The 14,116-nt window shown below is 39.4% G+C and overlaps 1 protein-coding gene across 1 annotated transcript; it reads right to left on the bottom strand.

The window, feature by feature from the left end:
- Positions 1-3,613: 3,613 nt before the first annotated feature.
- Positions 3,614-13,808, bottom strand: LOC136057460 (butyrophilin subfamily 3 member A2-like). Its single transcript, XM_065750186.1, has 10 exons — positions 13,657-13,808; positions 11,634-11,766; positions 9,707-10,063; positions 8,823-9,107; positions 8,005-8,103; positions 7,635-7,661; positions 6,881-6,907; positions 6,414-6,440; positions 4,682-4,768; positions 3,614-4,168 (listed from the first exon to the last, which is right to left on the bottom strand). Exons 2-10 carry the CDS (start codon positions 11,710-11,712, stop codon positions 3,633-3,635), a joined length of 1,524 nt encoding a protein of 507 aa, XP_065606258.1. The 5' UTR covers positions 11,713-11,766; positions 13,657-13,808; the 3' UTR covers positions 3,614-3,632.
- Positions 13,809-14,116: the final 308 nt, after the last annotated feature.

Genomic DNA, 14,116 nt, shown 5'->3' with positions numbered 1-14,116 from the left:
GCTTTCTTAAGAGCTGAAATCACGCCACTTAAAATTTCCCCTGACTTCTGTTACTAGATGGTCACCAGTCATGGCAGATCCTTCTATGTCAGTTACAAAAATGAGGTGTCTACTGAAGGCAACTTGACTGACTTGCCATTGGTGTTTGTTGTGTAGAGACAGAAAATCTCACTTGAAATGGTGTGGAATATGGGCCAGCCTTCCTAATTTTGGTGTGTGGTCTAAAAATATTCAGGAGAATTTGCAAGGTACTAATATCCTCTTTTCTTTTTTTTTTTTTTTTTTTTTTTGGGGGGGGGGGGGGGGGGGGTTGGGGCAGAATTCACACATGAAGATAGCTAAGCTTCCTTGTCAATGAGTTTGTTGTTGACCTCTTCTGCCCTTCCTGCTATTTCTAGATACACACATTTAGTCTTTTTCTCTCCTCAGGAGAGAATGAATACATCCTCAAGTACACTGTCATTTTAGAACACAGTCTTCTTTGCACAGTTTTCAGAATAGCATCTGGCAGAGCAGGAATGTCTTTACTTCTCTCTACAAATTCCAGGTTGTCCACAAATATCAGAGGGGCTGAGGGCAGCTTTACTTAAACACTGAGCGATGCAGCTGGGAACCTCAGCAGTTGAGACCAGGCCTGTGGGCTGTGACTCCGTGCCCTTCTCCTGCCTCTGTGGTCGAGATACTTGCTTCATTCACACCAGTCCCCCCAGTACCTGTTTTGGGAAAAACATTCCAGTCTTATCTCATGACTGATAGTAGAAGACCCCCACTTGTTCAACTACCTCACACTAGGGCCCCATTCACTCCAGTAGTGACACTGCAGACTAGGTACTGCAGCCTACAACCTCAGCCTGACTCCAGTAGCAGACCCTCAGTCCACTCATCGATCTCCCAGAAGATGGCACTCTGGGATCAGAGACGATGGGGATTTCCCTAGTCCTAGAGACAGCTCTCCAACCACTGGACCTATACCAATTCTTGTATCTGAATTCCACATCTGCAGCCCACACCCCTGGCCTAACTCTGGTCGCTGCACTTAGTCCAGTCACACCAAAACCAGTAGCTAGCACTCTGGGCTACGAGTCCACCTGCTGCCACTAGGACCCTCGTTCAATCTGCTGGCAGGTACCACAGCTCATACATCTGTTGTGGTTTTGTGGTTTTGATGCCGGTATTCCACATCAGAACATCATGCAGGCAGTTAAGGAGTTAATGCTGTCGGGGAGCAGCAGAGGGGCGGAGCTCCGCACCGGATGCCAGGCCCGCTCTCTCTGGGCACGCTCTCTGAGCTGCCATGGAAGTTCAGCACGTGTGCTTCCCTTGCAGTTCCTCCCTAAGGTAAGCTCCCAGTTTTTGGTTTGGAAACTTTGTCTCTCTCTCAATTGTTCAATTTTATTAGATTTAGTAAAGTTACCATTCCTTCTCAAGTCGTGCCGTTGTTTTTTGGTTTTTTTTGGTAGACCCATCTATTCCCTCTGTTTCCCCCTCCCCCTCAGAGTGCACAGCTCTGCTCAGGCAGCTGCGCGGCCACTGAAGGTGTAGTCTTTTTTTCCTTTCCTTTCTCTCTCTCCCTTCTTGGTTTTCCTTCTGTCACCGTCGCGGATATGACACCATGAAAGACCTACTTCTTCTGTAGTGAGAACTCAAATAAACAGGGTTGACCACAGTCTTATTTACAGTAGCTGGTACTTTCTTGCCATCCTGAAATTTCTGCCTTTCCCAATTACGTCTTTCTCTCTTATTTCTCATCTTAGGCAGATGTTAGTTCATAATTTTCCCTTCTACCTTTGAAAGGAGTGTCTTTTCCAATTCAATTTTCTTTTCTTCTATGGGTAATTAAATGGAACAGGAATATTTTGATAGCAAACAGGCTTGAATCTCCCATCTCCTTTTGATAGGAAAGAGTAAAACTCTTCAGCAGATTCTTTTTCAAAGCTCATAGGGATTATCAAAGGAGGAATGTTTTCTGTATTGTAAAAGTAGATTTCTGCTGTCTCCAAATCCAGAAGAACACCAATCACTGAGTAACTCATTTGAGTCTTCTCAAGCCTGATGTTTCCCGTGATAGAGAAAATCTCTCCCTGGGATCTGTGCAAAGCCCAGAAGTCCTCCGCAGTAAGTGTCCCTTGCTCCTCTTGTTTCCCTTTCTGCCTCATGACGCCCAGCACCCAATCCCACTGCCAGGAAACATCAAAAGGGTATCCAGAAAGTAGAAGAGATTTGAATCCCATATGTTGTGGGAATTAAGGGTTGCCTGCTTTGTGACCTAGCCCATCTTGAAATTCACTTAAAATGTGCACACCCACACTTCTCCCTCAAGCATACCAAGTTTACACATTTCCCTGGGTGTACCAGCACACACAAACCAATCACCCAATATCTTTGTCGGGACCTGCGGTCCCCACTACTTACTGGTTGCTCCATCTTAAACTTCCCTAGTCAATATTCACACACATTGCATGCACAGTATTTTGGGGGAGAGGGCGTACACTTTGTGTCCTCAGCGGCTGCTACTTGTCCCATGGACTGTGGCCCAGTGCCCTACTCCTGCCTCTGGTGTGTAGGCACTTGCCTCACTCACACCTGTCCGATCAATATTCCGTTTGGCAAAGCATACCAGTCCTATCCCATAGCTGTGAGTTTAAGATCCCTCTTGCTTCAGTACTTGAGACTAGGGCCCCACTCACTCCAGTAGTTGTGCTGCGGTCTGCAGCCTACAGCTTCAGCATGACTCCAGTACAGACTCCCAGTCCACACATGGATCTCCAGAGCTGCTGGCACTGGGCTTAGAGACCACGTGGCCCTCTCAATTCCTTGTGACAGCTCTTCAACCACCATCACTAGGACCTTACCCGCTCCTGCAGAAGACCTCACATCTGTAGCCTACACTCTTGGCTTAACTCAGAGGCTGAACCCAGTCCATTCACACCAACCCCAGTAGCTGGACCCAGTCCACTCACAACAATCCCAGTAGCAAGCATTCTTGGCTTAGAGTCGATGAAGCCCTCCACATGTTGACAGTAGGACCCTTTCTGAGTCCAATGTCAGTCATCACATTTTATACATCAATGTATCTGACTGTAAATATTCTAATGATCTTAAGATAGAAATAACAGATATTTTAAATGTTGTTGTTTTTTCTTCAAAACCCGTTTATTTCTTTTCTTGATACAAATACAGAGGTGTTTGACTTGTGTGACTGAATAGATTGCTTTGTACTCAAACATAAGCAGGAAGTATACATTGTCTAAAGAAATAGGTTCTTTAAGCTAAATTCAGCTAGAGCTATGTCACAAAAATAAGCAATGATGCAACTCCTCTTGAGGCAAAGTGGAGGAAAGAGGGGTCATGTAGCACCTCCTAAATTACTGTTGTTTCTTTAGGCAAGCAAATCTGTTGTAAACTTGAGTGTTACTCGTTCTGCAGTGAGAACTCAAACAAATAACCAGGGTTTTCAGAATCTCTCCACAGTCTTACTTACAGTAGCTGGTACTTTTATGCCATTCTAAATTTTCTGCCTTTCCCAGTTACATCTTTCTCTCTTATTTCTCATCATATGCAGATGTTTGTTCATAATTTTTCCCTTCTACATTTGAAAGGACTGTCTTTTCCAATTCAATTTTCTTTTCTTCTTATGGGTCCTTAAATGGAACAGGAATATTTTGATAGCAAACAGGCTTGAACCTCCCCTCCCCTTTTGAAATGAAAGGGTAAAACTCTGCAGCAGATTCTTTTTCATGGCTCATAGGGATTCTGAAAGGGGGGGTGTTCTGCTCTGTATTGTTAAAGTAGATTTCTGCTGTCTCCAAATCCAGAAGAACACCAATCACTGAGTAACTCATTTGAGTCTTCTCAAGCCTGACTTTTCCCTTGATAGAGAAAATCTCTCCCCGGGATCTGTGCAGAGCCCAGAAGTCCTCCCTAGCAAGTGTCCCTTGCTCCTCTTGTTCCCCTTTCTGCCTCATGACACCCAGTACCCAGTCCTTCTGCTGCCCAACCTCCACTTCCCAGTAGTGTTTCCCAGCTGAAAACCCCTCCTTTGCTACCAGGACAGGGACTGTGGTGAGGCTGCTTACTCCAGCAGGTTCACATGTGTTGTTCTCAGCATCTGGAGAGCCTGGCACTTGGAGCTCGAGGAGACGGCATTTGGGGCTCACAGTCATAGGAACTGGAGGAGAAAATGAGAATGATCCAATGAGTAGAGAGCTTCAGGAACCTCTCTCTGCAGGGAAAGGTGGGTTGGAGCATTTCAGAGTTTCAGTAATCCTGACTTGAATTGACAGTGTATTAAAACATTTCCCCCAACAGTGCAAGCAACGGTCATGTAGTAATGTTCAGTATCCTTGGAGCTGTCATAACTATGTTGTTTCTCTTGCAGGCAAATGCAGGTGATTCTTCCCACCCCACATCCTTTACAATCATTACTCTCGCTCCCTTTTCCATTTCTCTATCCATCTTCTCAAGGATCTATACCCCTTACATTAACATTGTTCAGCAACCCCTTTTCTCACTATTTCCAATAGCTACATCTAAACTTCATTTTGCTTTATGCAAGCTGGGTGAAGCTTATACCTGTGACTCCAGCTCAGCTGGCTGATCTCTAAGATCGTGGCATTATTATTTCAGGAGAGTTTGGACAGAGGAAAACACCATTTTCCTACTCATTCTCCTGACTGCTTACCTGCCTTGTCCCGGGCTTTCCAGAAACCTGCAGAAGGGAAAGAGAGGGAAGGGTTTTGTGAATCTCCTGTGCTGTTAGGTACTTGTCAGCCTGTCTTCTCTTGCCTTCTGATCCTCAGTTACCGACACCACTGAGTTTCTGCCCAAGGCCCAACTTTACCTAAAGCAGCACAATATATTCCAAGAAAAAAAAACCTTTCAAACTACTTACCCAACTCAAGTTCTAGGACACCTGAAAGAAGAGGATATTGTAATTATTAAAATTTATTTTGTTGAAAGGATATTCTAGGCAATAATCACAAAAATAATTTTTTGAGAGTTTTCTCTGTTATGGTTCATATTTTCAATGCTGGATAAACCCATAACATAGAACATCAAGTTACATAATAAACAAATACAAGGAATTATTGAATTAGAGCAAAATGAATGTTGGAGGCTTTTTTGCAAGGTCAAGGTCACATAGCAGCCTCTAGATCAGGTCGCTACTTGATTACATTTAGAGAGGATTTCAGAGGATGTTATGTAGGCCAACTGTGCTGAGAAAAGGAAATGAATTCCTTCATTTCAGTCATTCCCATGATTCAGGAAGTTATCATTTGCAATGAAGCAACTCTTAAGATGTTATGGGTGCCTGTACATCTGTTCTAGTTTTAGGTATAGCAGCTTCTGGCAAGGACGACTGTTCAAAGGACAGGTTAGTTTTACCACATGACTCTTGACATCTGTATTGAAGGAGGAAAGAGAACTGGACCATCCTGAGGTCTGTGCAATCCCTACTTCTTGATGCACAGCTCCATAACACTGATATAAATCCTCTCAGGAGTAAGATTTACAGAAGACATTCTCTTACCAAGACGACGTTTCATTTCTGAATTGTCTGCAAAAGAATGGTATTAATAAGTGAAAAGGAATCTCAAGGAGGCAATCGTTTTGAGTTTAGGTATGACACAAATAATTCAGGCAATGTGAAAACAGTGCAATGAAGTTTCCTATAAAATTTGTTATGCAAATATTGTCCATCATATTTTAAAGATTAGACCAGGAAGTGAGAAAGCACAGGAGCTGTAAGATAGGACTTCAAGAATCTCTCATTTGGCCTCCAATACTCAAGGCCTAAGGATTACAGAGAGGAAGGAAAATAGCACAGGATTCTTACAAGTACAGCCATGCTATCTAATAATCCCAGCAGTGACTGAAAATGAAATAGAAGTAATAACCATGAAATGGAAGTATTAAGCATTTAACTACGAATGTATTATCATGATTTTTAATGTAATAAGTCATATTCATTCTCATTTACATCTAAGTTTGCGTAAAAATTCTCTGTCTTGCCGTATTTATTTACCTGCATGGAATGTCTTCCCTTGTGTGTCTAATTTGTTGAACAGGCAACAAATAACAAAGGAAAAAGAAAAGAAAAAGCAAATATTACTGATCTGAACAGTTTTTTTTTTTCTAGAAGTTCAAAGGATTAACAGAAATTCTTTAAAATTATGCCATTGTCCTCAATAACATGCTCCAAAATATTCATGGAAAATGGATCATATGGATATTTTGAATCTTTGAATTTAGAATCAAACATCAACAAAAGACACAATAACATTTGATTAAAGGACCAGATACACCATGAAGAACTTCATATCACAATGTTCTATGTCTCATTTGCTCTTCTGGAGGTGTACAAAGCCTGGATTCTATAAGGATTCAAAGAATCATCAGTACCATATTCTTACCTAAGTCCTTTTCCAAAGCATCTTTGTCTGAAAGAAATGATGAAAGAAATAATCATATGATTATTATTGAATCTGCTACAGTATGAAATAATAAAAATATTCCTCTTTGTACTTGAATGCTGATTTTTCCTTTCTAATTTTCCACAGGACCGACTGTGATTAGTCTAATCTATCCAGTGAGGAAAAGAGGGAAGCTGCTTGCCAATTAAGAAGCCAAATAATAACTCAACACATAATTTCATATTCAGTTAGAGAGATGAACTGACATTCATATGGCCCCTTTAAGGCACCGACCCACTGAACATCTCAATCTCATCTAGTTCTCTTGCATGTCCCTTAGATTACAAGTAGAAAATCCACGGACTCTTCCTCCCACCAGCTCTTTTCACCTGCAATAATTTTCTCACGTAGCTTTAATCTATTCACTCTTTGAACACATCTAATTATAGAAGAGAAGGAGTATTTACCATTTTTGAGCTTGTCCTTCTTTCTTTCTGAGAACAGCAGAAAAGAAAAAATTGTGACATAATTCACTTAAACATTCACCATCTGAAAACAATACAAGTGACTTGAAGTATCTAAAATGGATGCTGCAAGTTGAACATATGAGTTCTGCAGAAGAACAAAGTCATTTAAACAGGCGATTGTTTCAGTAGTGGAGCATCTTTCAAATACCTGAAGTAACATGATCTACTGGAACAAGAATCTTGCCAAACATTTACCAAAGAAGCCATTCTATTACCTCCTATCTGGAGAAATATTAGTGGCAGGGTGAACTTCCTTACACAAGTAAGCAGGCTGGTTAATGCAAATTCTTTGTACTGTTCTCATTAGCTGATGTTGACACATCAGTATGTAACTAATTCTTGTTTCTGGGACCAGTTGAATGAACACAGTTTGCTCTTGTCTCTGGAGCTGCAGAGTCACATCATTGTGATACTAGAGAGAACAGTATATCAGTGCTGACAAACAGATCTGCCTGAGTGATGGAAGCAAAACTACCTGCTGAAGAATCAGTGGCAGTACTTGTAGATGATGAAAAAGAGAAACGCTTCACGTTGGTGAATAACAAAAATGAAATGCCTCAGTGTTGATTGTTACTGCATTATCATCAAAACCATAATTCAGGAAAACACTTTTGAGAGTGATGCCAGCTCAAAAGTACAGACTGTTCTCCCAAATTAGGTATCTTTGGGTTTATTTAGTTTCCTCATTACTCACCTTCTTTTTGTCTTCTTGTAAAATTAACTGGAAAAGGAAGAACAATTTTTAATATTTTACCCAAGAGCCCATTTATATAATTTCAATATGAGTTTTCTTTCAAAAATCCACTCTTCTTAAAACACATGTTTGGTGCCTGCTTAACATTTGTGACCACATAAAATTCTATCTCACCAATGACCTCCTCTTTAAGAACATATTGTACATTCACACGCATACCACCCTCACGCATCCATCATTTTTTTCCTCTCTCCATCTCATTCTAACTGTTTCTTTCTGATACTGGTGTTGAAACACTTAAGATTTTATTAACTGTGTTTTGTGGTGTGATTATAACTTCCATATCAGCATTGTGTGTGGGAATACTCACTCTTCATCTTGTAGACTGTAGCAGCAATAACAGCCATGGTGCAACATAGAATTACAAGGAAGGCAATCATCCAAGGTGAAGTGGATGGAAAGAAGGCATCTGTAAAATATAAGCAGTGTTCCTTTCAATGAATGTTTGTGGAAGAGATAGGCCATGTTCTGTGTCTTAAGCATGTGGATTTAATGCCATCATTTTTGTTGCAATATTTAACTTTCAACATCTTCTTCCCACTTATGACAGTTATAAATGTCCTTCAGTTCCCTGTATTGCTTTGCCAGACAGAGAAATGGACAGATGTTGGAGAAGCCAACATGAAAAAAAAATTGTTGAGTTTTCCATCTGAGGACACATTATTTTAACTATTGTCCTCATAGATGAAGTTTTTGGGGAAGAAGAATCATCTGTAGTGCTACTTCAGATGGAGAAAAGAAGGATTCCTCTGCTTTACTTTTGAAATTAAGCTCCAAATGGGAGGGAGGAGCTTGCTGAAGCACAGAGTAAGCATTTTTGCTGTCAGGAAGAGAAAGGAGATGGGAGCTGCCATTCATCATTTCCCACAGGCACATGAAATCATTCCCTTTCCAAGTTGTTTCAGTGATCTGAGGCAATGGTTAATGAAAACTGACTGATATTTCTCACTGAGATGCATCTTGAACTTAACAAATAATATGAATTTTTGCTGGCAAACATTATTCATCATAGTACTTGCCATTTTTGCCTTTGCTGGATATCCAGAATCTCCCCTGGGAAAATGGAGAGATGTAGGACAGCAGCCTAAAAACTGGTTCTTACAAATATCAGCCCTGGAGGTCACTTACCTGAAATCAGGACTCGGGATTCAGATGCTGTGTTGAGGAGATCATTGACTATTCTGCAGGAGACTTCCATGTCAGATCCTGGTTCTAAGGTCATGGAACTGACAACATCAAAAAGGCCCAAAGAAGTCTTTGTGTTTTGTGTGACCACATTCTCCTTCCGTGTCTGTTCTTTGCTGTCCAGCCAAACGACCTCAGGCTGTGGAAACCATCCCTGTGACTTGCAATTGAGGCCAATGCCCTGACCCATGGGACCATCCAGGAAAACTGCAGACTCATCACCTTGAGCTATAGAAAAGGAAGGAAACAGACTATGAGATATTTACTGACTGGACAGTGCACATCAGGAAGATCTTTCTCAGATTTGTCTATAAATACACTGTGTTAGTTGAGCAGATATGGATGCTTGTATGCAGCAAGTCTTGACAAAGACAAGGCTTTCAGGAGATTTTTGAAATATCAGTAAGTAATTTGAAATAATGAAAAAAAAATCATAACTTTGCACTGACAGAATACTTGCTGCTAAAGTAGGTTTTGATGACACCATTAAGCAATTGAAGTTGGAATACTGAACAAAAGTAATGATGTTTAAGCTAGACAAAAAAAAAAGGGTTGAAATACAAAATACCCTCTTAGTTAGTCTACTGACACATCACTTTCATATAAATAGGCTTTGCTTTGTAGTGACACTCAACTCTGCTCCTTTTACACATTTTCATACTCACGAGTAAGGCAATGTTATAAAGATATTTTTAGAGGCTCAGATGGCAATAAAGATGGCCTAACAGAGTGGAGGCTGGTCTTCCACATGACTGACAGTGCCCCACAGTCCTTACCAACGAGATGCAACTGCTCTGAGTAAGAAGAACACCCGACATTCCACTCACCTGCCACATCCAGGTCAACCACCACTTCATCATACCAGTTTTCCAAAGTGACACTGCAAATGTACTTCCCCTTATCAGAGATCATGACATTTTTCAAGTGAAGGGATAAATTTCCCTTATTAATTTCAGTCTGAAAGAAATTTGCCCGGCCCTGGTATGTCTTATCTTCCTTGACTGGATTTAGTGTGTTTTTTCCATCATAGCTAGTCACATCAATGTTTGGGGATTTTCCAGTGAATATCCACTGAACAAATAATCCATCTGAAATTGTCTTAGCTTCCAGCTGGCAGGGTAAGACAACTCCTTTTCCAAAGACTCCAACCACAGGATTGTTAGGAGGTATAATGTGAACCTGGCCTGCAAGAAGAGATAGATGTAAATAGATTTAAAGAGACAGATGTTTTCATTAGCACTTTGTATAGGAAGCAGTAGTAATGTCAGATTTGTGAATGTGGGTCTCCTGCTCTGATAAAATCAGTGCATCAAAAAATGCTGTGGATCAGACTGCTATATCAAGAGTTCCGTAATTCGCTACTGTAAAATCAGGGATCATTGTGAATAGACAGAGGGAGAGAAAAAAAATTGAAATACAATAAGGTCTTGGGGGTTCTGGTGGACAGGAAGTTAGCAGTATGATCTTTTAGCAGTAGAAGGCCAACAGCATCTTAAATGGCATCAACTGAGAGGTGGAAGCAGGGAGAGGGAGGGCATTGTCCCCCTTCTACTTTTCCCCTGTGTGGTCTTATATGGAGTGCTGCATTCAAGCCTGGGATCCCCAGCATGAGAAAGAAGTGGAGCTGTTGGGGTGAGTATAGAAGAGGGCTGGAGCACATCTTATAAAAAGACAGGCTGAGTGAGATGGGTTTCTTCAGCCTGGAAAAGAAAAAACTCCTTGGTGACTACATTCCAACCTTTCAGCACTTAAAAGAAGCTTATAAACAGAAGGGAGATTGAATTTTGAATATAGTCTGGTAGTGATAGGACAATGGAGAATGTCTTTAAACTAAAAGATGTTAGATGTCAAGGGAAAATTTTTCACTGAGAGGGTGATGAGGTGCTGGAATTGGCTGCCAACAGAAATAGTGGAGTTACCTAAGGACAGTTTGGATGGCCATCCCAATCTAGTAGGTGACAACCAGCACATGGCAGGGTGTAGTAACTGGATGGGGTTTCAGGTCCCTTTCATCCTATACCATTCCATGATTCTATAATTCCATATTAATTTTGCAACTTAAAAACTCTTCTATCCTCTGCCACTCTTCAGCACCAGTGCTTATCTACTCAGAAGGCAGTGTAACCTTAGGAAATTGTTATTGAAAATATGGAGCATATTTTGTAGACAGGTTCATAGATAGAAATGGCACACCTACCGTGCAGAAAGATAAGCTCATTTTGTAAAGCTTTAACTCAAAAAGCAAGACTATGCCTACCTAATATCCAGTGCCCATTGTATTTTCACTTGGGTAGCTGCATTTTGAGATGAAACACACTGCAGCAAGCAGATTTCATTTCAAATGTAATCTATTTGTTGAAACAGGGTCATTCATGAAAAATAGTCATACTTCATTTTGATTTTTAGTGGTAAAAAAAATGCTAATGGACCTTTACAGATCTCACTGCCATACTCCATCACTCAGAATTGGGCATTACTCAATGAAATCTGGGTTTCTGAGCCTGCAAAAGTGACAGGGCCAGCTGACCTGAGAAAAGAAGCCAAAGCAAAGAAAGATCCTTGAAGAATAATCATGGAAGTCAGCAAATCTATATAATCCCATACGAAAATACATTAATCTATTGGTTTTGTTCTTTCTTTTTTTCTTTTTTCCTTTTTTCCTTTTTTTTCTTTAAATTCTAGGTCAATCCAGCAGCTCTGGAAATTATAATATGATTTAAATCAAATTAGGGTTAAAACAAAACCCAGACTTACCTTTGACCAAATGAACTATCTGTAGGAAAAGTATAATGTGAAGAATCATCATGTGCTGAAATCTGGAAGCCATTACCATGCAGGTTTGGAAATCTTCAATAACCAAGAACAAATCTTACCATACTCCGGTAACCTTTTCAAGTATGGAACAGAAAATTAGAAGACTGAATTGAGAATTAAATGCATATGTTTATAAAGATAACACTGTTAACGGAGTGACAAAAGGATAAATTCTTAAAAGTGTTTATGTTTCTTTGAAGGAAATTAAATAAAACAAATTAATATATATTTCAGGGTGGAAGTCTATGAATTATGTTAAGTTTCTAAGAGGTACACTTGAAGTGTGTAAAAGAGAGAGGTATTTCTTACAGACTTAGAAGGACATTAGGATGGATCTGAAGAGTGTTTTACAGGCCTGGGCCTGGAGGATCTAGGGACATGGTTTAGAGAGAACTATTGGTGGTAGGTGAAAGGTTTAACTGGATGAACTTGTAGGTCTTTTCCAACCTTCGTGATTCTATGGTTCTATGATTCCATATGACACTCTGAGTCATTTTTTACAGATGAAGGGAGTATAAATATAAACCCTGGAGGATGTATGACTGTCACCGTTGGCAGGGGGCACTTTAAGGATGACAGATATCACACAAAGCATCCCTTCAATTCTAAATCCATCTAGAAAATACCTAGTCTGCACTGATATTCCTTATGTGGATTCTCTTAACTCATTCCTACTTCGTGAAAAATAATGTGACCCATTTTTTTCTCTTCATGGAGGAAGGAGTGAATATGTAAAAGAAAAAGAAAAAGAAATAAAAGGAAAAAAAAAGATAAAGGAAAAGGAAAAGGAAAAGGAAAAGGAAAAGGAAAAGGAAAAGGAAAAGGAAAAGGAAAAGGAAAAGGAAAAGGAAAAGGAAAAGGAAAAGAAAAAGAGAAAAAAGAAAAAGAAAAAGAAAAAGAAAAAGAAAAAGAAAAAGAAAAAGAAAAAGAAAAAGAAAAAGAAAAAGAAAAAGAGAAAAAAGAAAAAGGAAAAGGAAAAGAAAAAGAAAAAGAAAAAGAAAAAGAAAAAGAAAAAGAAAAAAAGAAAAAGAAAAAGAAAAAGAAAAAGAAAAAGGAAAAGGAAAAGGAAAAGGAAAAGGAAAAGAAAAAGAAAAAGAAAAAGAAAAAGAAAAAGAGAAAAAAGAAAAAGGAAAAGGAAAAGAAAAAGAAAAAGAAAAAGAAAAAGAAAAAAAGAAAAAGAAAAAGAAAAAGAAAAAGAAAAAGAAAAAGAAAAAGAAAAAGAAAAAGAAAAAGGAAAAGGAAAAGAAAAAGAAAAAGAAAAAGAAAAAGAAAAAGAAAAAGAAAAAGGAAAAGAAAAAGAAGAAGAAAAAGAAAGAAAAAGAAAAACTATCACTGAATGGGACCACTTAGCATCCAGAAAAATAATCAGAAAAGATTCTATTTCATTAACTAAGATAATCTAGGTCATGCTCTGTATAATGAATCATATTTGTGTATGTCTACCATAAAAACACCAACCAAGTCTATATTTCTGACACAAAAAGAACTAATTAAATTTATCCCATACATGGAAATACGTTTAAGAATCAGCATGTTTCAGACTTCAATGCCGCCCCGATCATAAGATGAATTTAACAAAACTCTCTTTTGATCAACTCAGCAAATAAATGAGCATTTTGGAGAGTAAGCACTTTAGTAAAGGTTGCTAGCAGGTAGTTTCTGATGTAGAACTACTACCATTACAGATTAGAGTTATGCCTCATCCATTCTTAAGAAAGCAGATTTTCTTAGTCTTTGCATTAAGGTAGTGGAAAGAAAGGACCTGAAAGAACCTTTAGCAAATTGTTTAAAACACCACACACAGAAGAACAAAATGGGTTCCCAGGGATCCACCCAAGAAAGAAGCCATTTTAATCCTGGGCTGAAATCATTTCCTGGAGACTGTAAAGAGCAAACAGCTGCCTCAATATTCCAGAAGCACCTATGTGCTCAGCACTGTTTCAGCCAGTCATTCATTCCTTACCTGGATAGCAAGATCCAAGTTATCCATTTTAAATTCAGTATGCATTGCAGAACAGAGGAGTCCTTGTCACTTCGCAGTTGTCTTGTAGTCCCTGAACGTATGGACTTTCATTTTCTCTCCCTATACAGAGAGTAGATTTCAAGAGTTTGCTGTCTGAAATCAACAAATATTATAGGCTGAACTTTCACCCCTTGCATATTATTGCCCTTGGGTCCAAGGGACTGTAGAAGATACCTGAAGATCTGATTTCCCTACACACCTAGATCCAAAGTGCAGCAATAGGTTTGTGTTTCAAACACTTTAGTACCTGTGCAGTGCAATTTATATTCCATTGTAGTTTTCTGACAACTGCTGCATTAAAATGGAACAGCATCAACAGGAGACAAAGAAACTAGAGTAAATGGTTGCCTAAGTCCGTTATCCTTTAGAGTGATTTGTAATCAGAAATATGAATGCAGAA

Source organism: Cyrtonyx montezumae, unplaced genomic scaffold, assembly GCF_038088225.1.
Source record: "Cyrtonyx montezumae isolate F1298 unplaced genomic scaffold, pur_monq_1.0 scaffold_67, whole genome shotgun sequence".
Lineage (NCBI taxonomy): Eukaryota > Metazoa > Chordata > Aves > Galliformes > Odontophoridae > Cyrtonyx > Cyrtonyx montezumae.
This window is presented reverse-complemented; position numbering and strand designations above follow the sequence as displayed.

Coding starts and splice junctions, on each gene's coding strand:
- LOC136057460 (XM_065750186.1), bottom strand. CDS start 11,712: ATGGTAATGGCTTCCAGATTTCAGCACATGATGATTCTTCACATTATA. Junction 7,662..8,004: donor TACAGTCTACAAGATGAAGA/GTGAGTATTCCC, acceptor TTCCTTTTCCAG/TTAATTTTACAAGAAGACAA. Junction 6,441..6,880: donor GAAGGACAAGCTCAAAAATG/GTAAATACTCCT, acceptor CATTTCTTTCAG/ACAAAGATGCTTTGGAAAAG.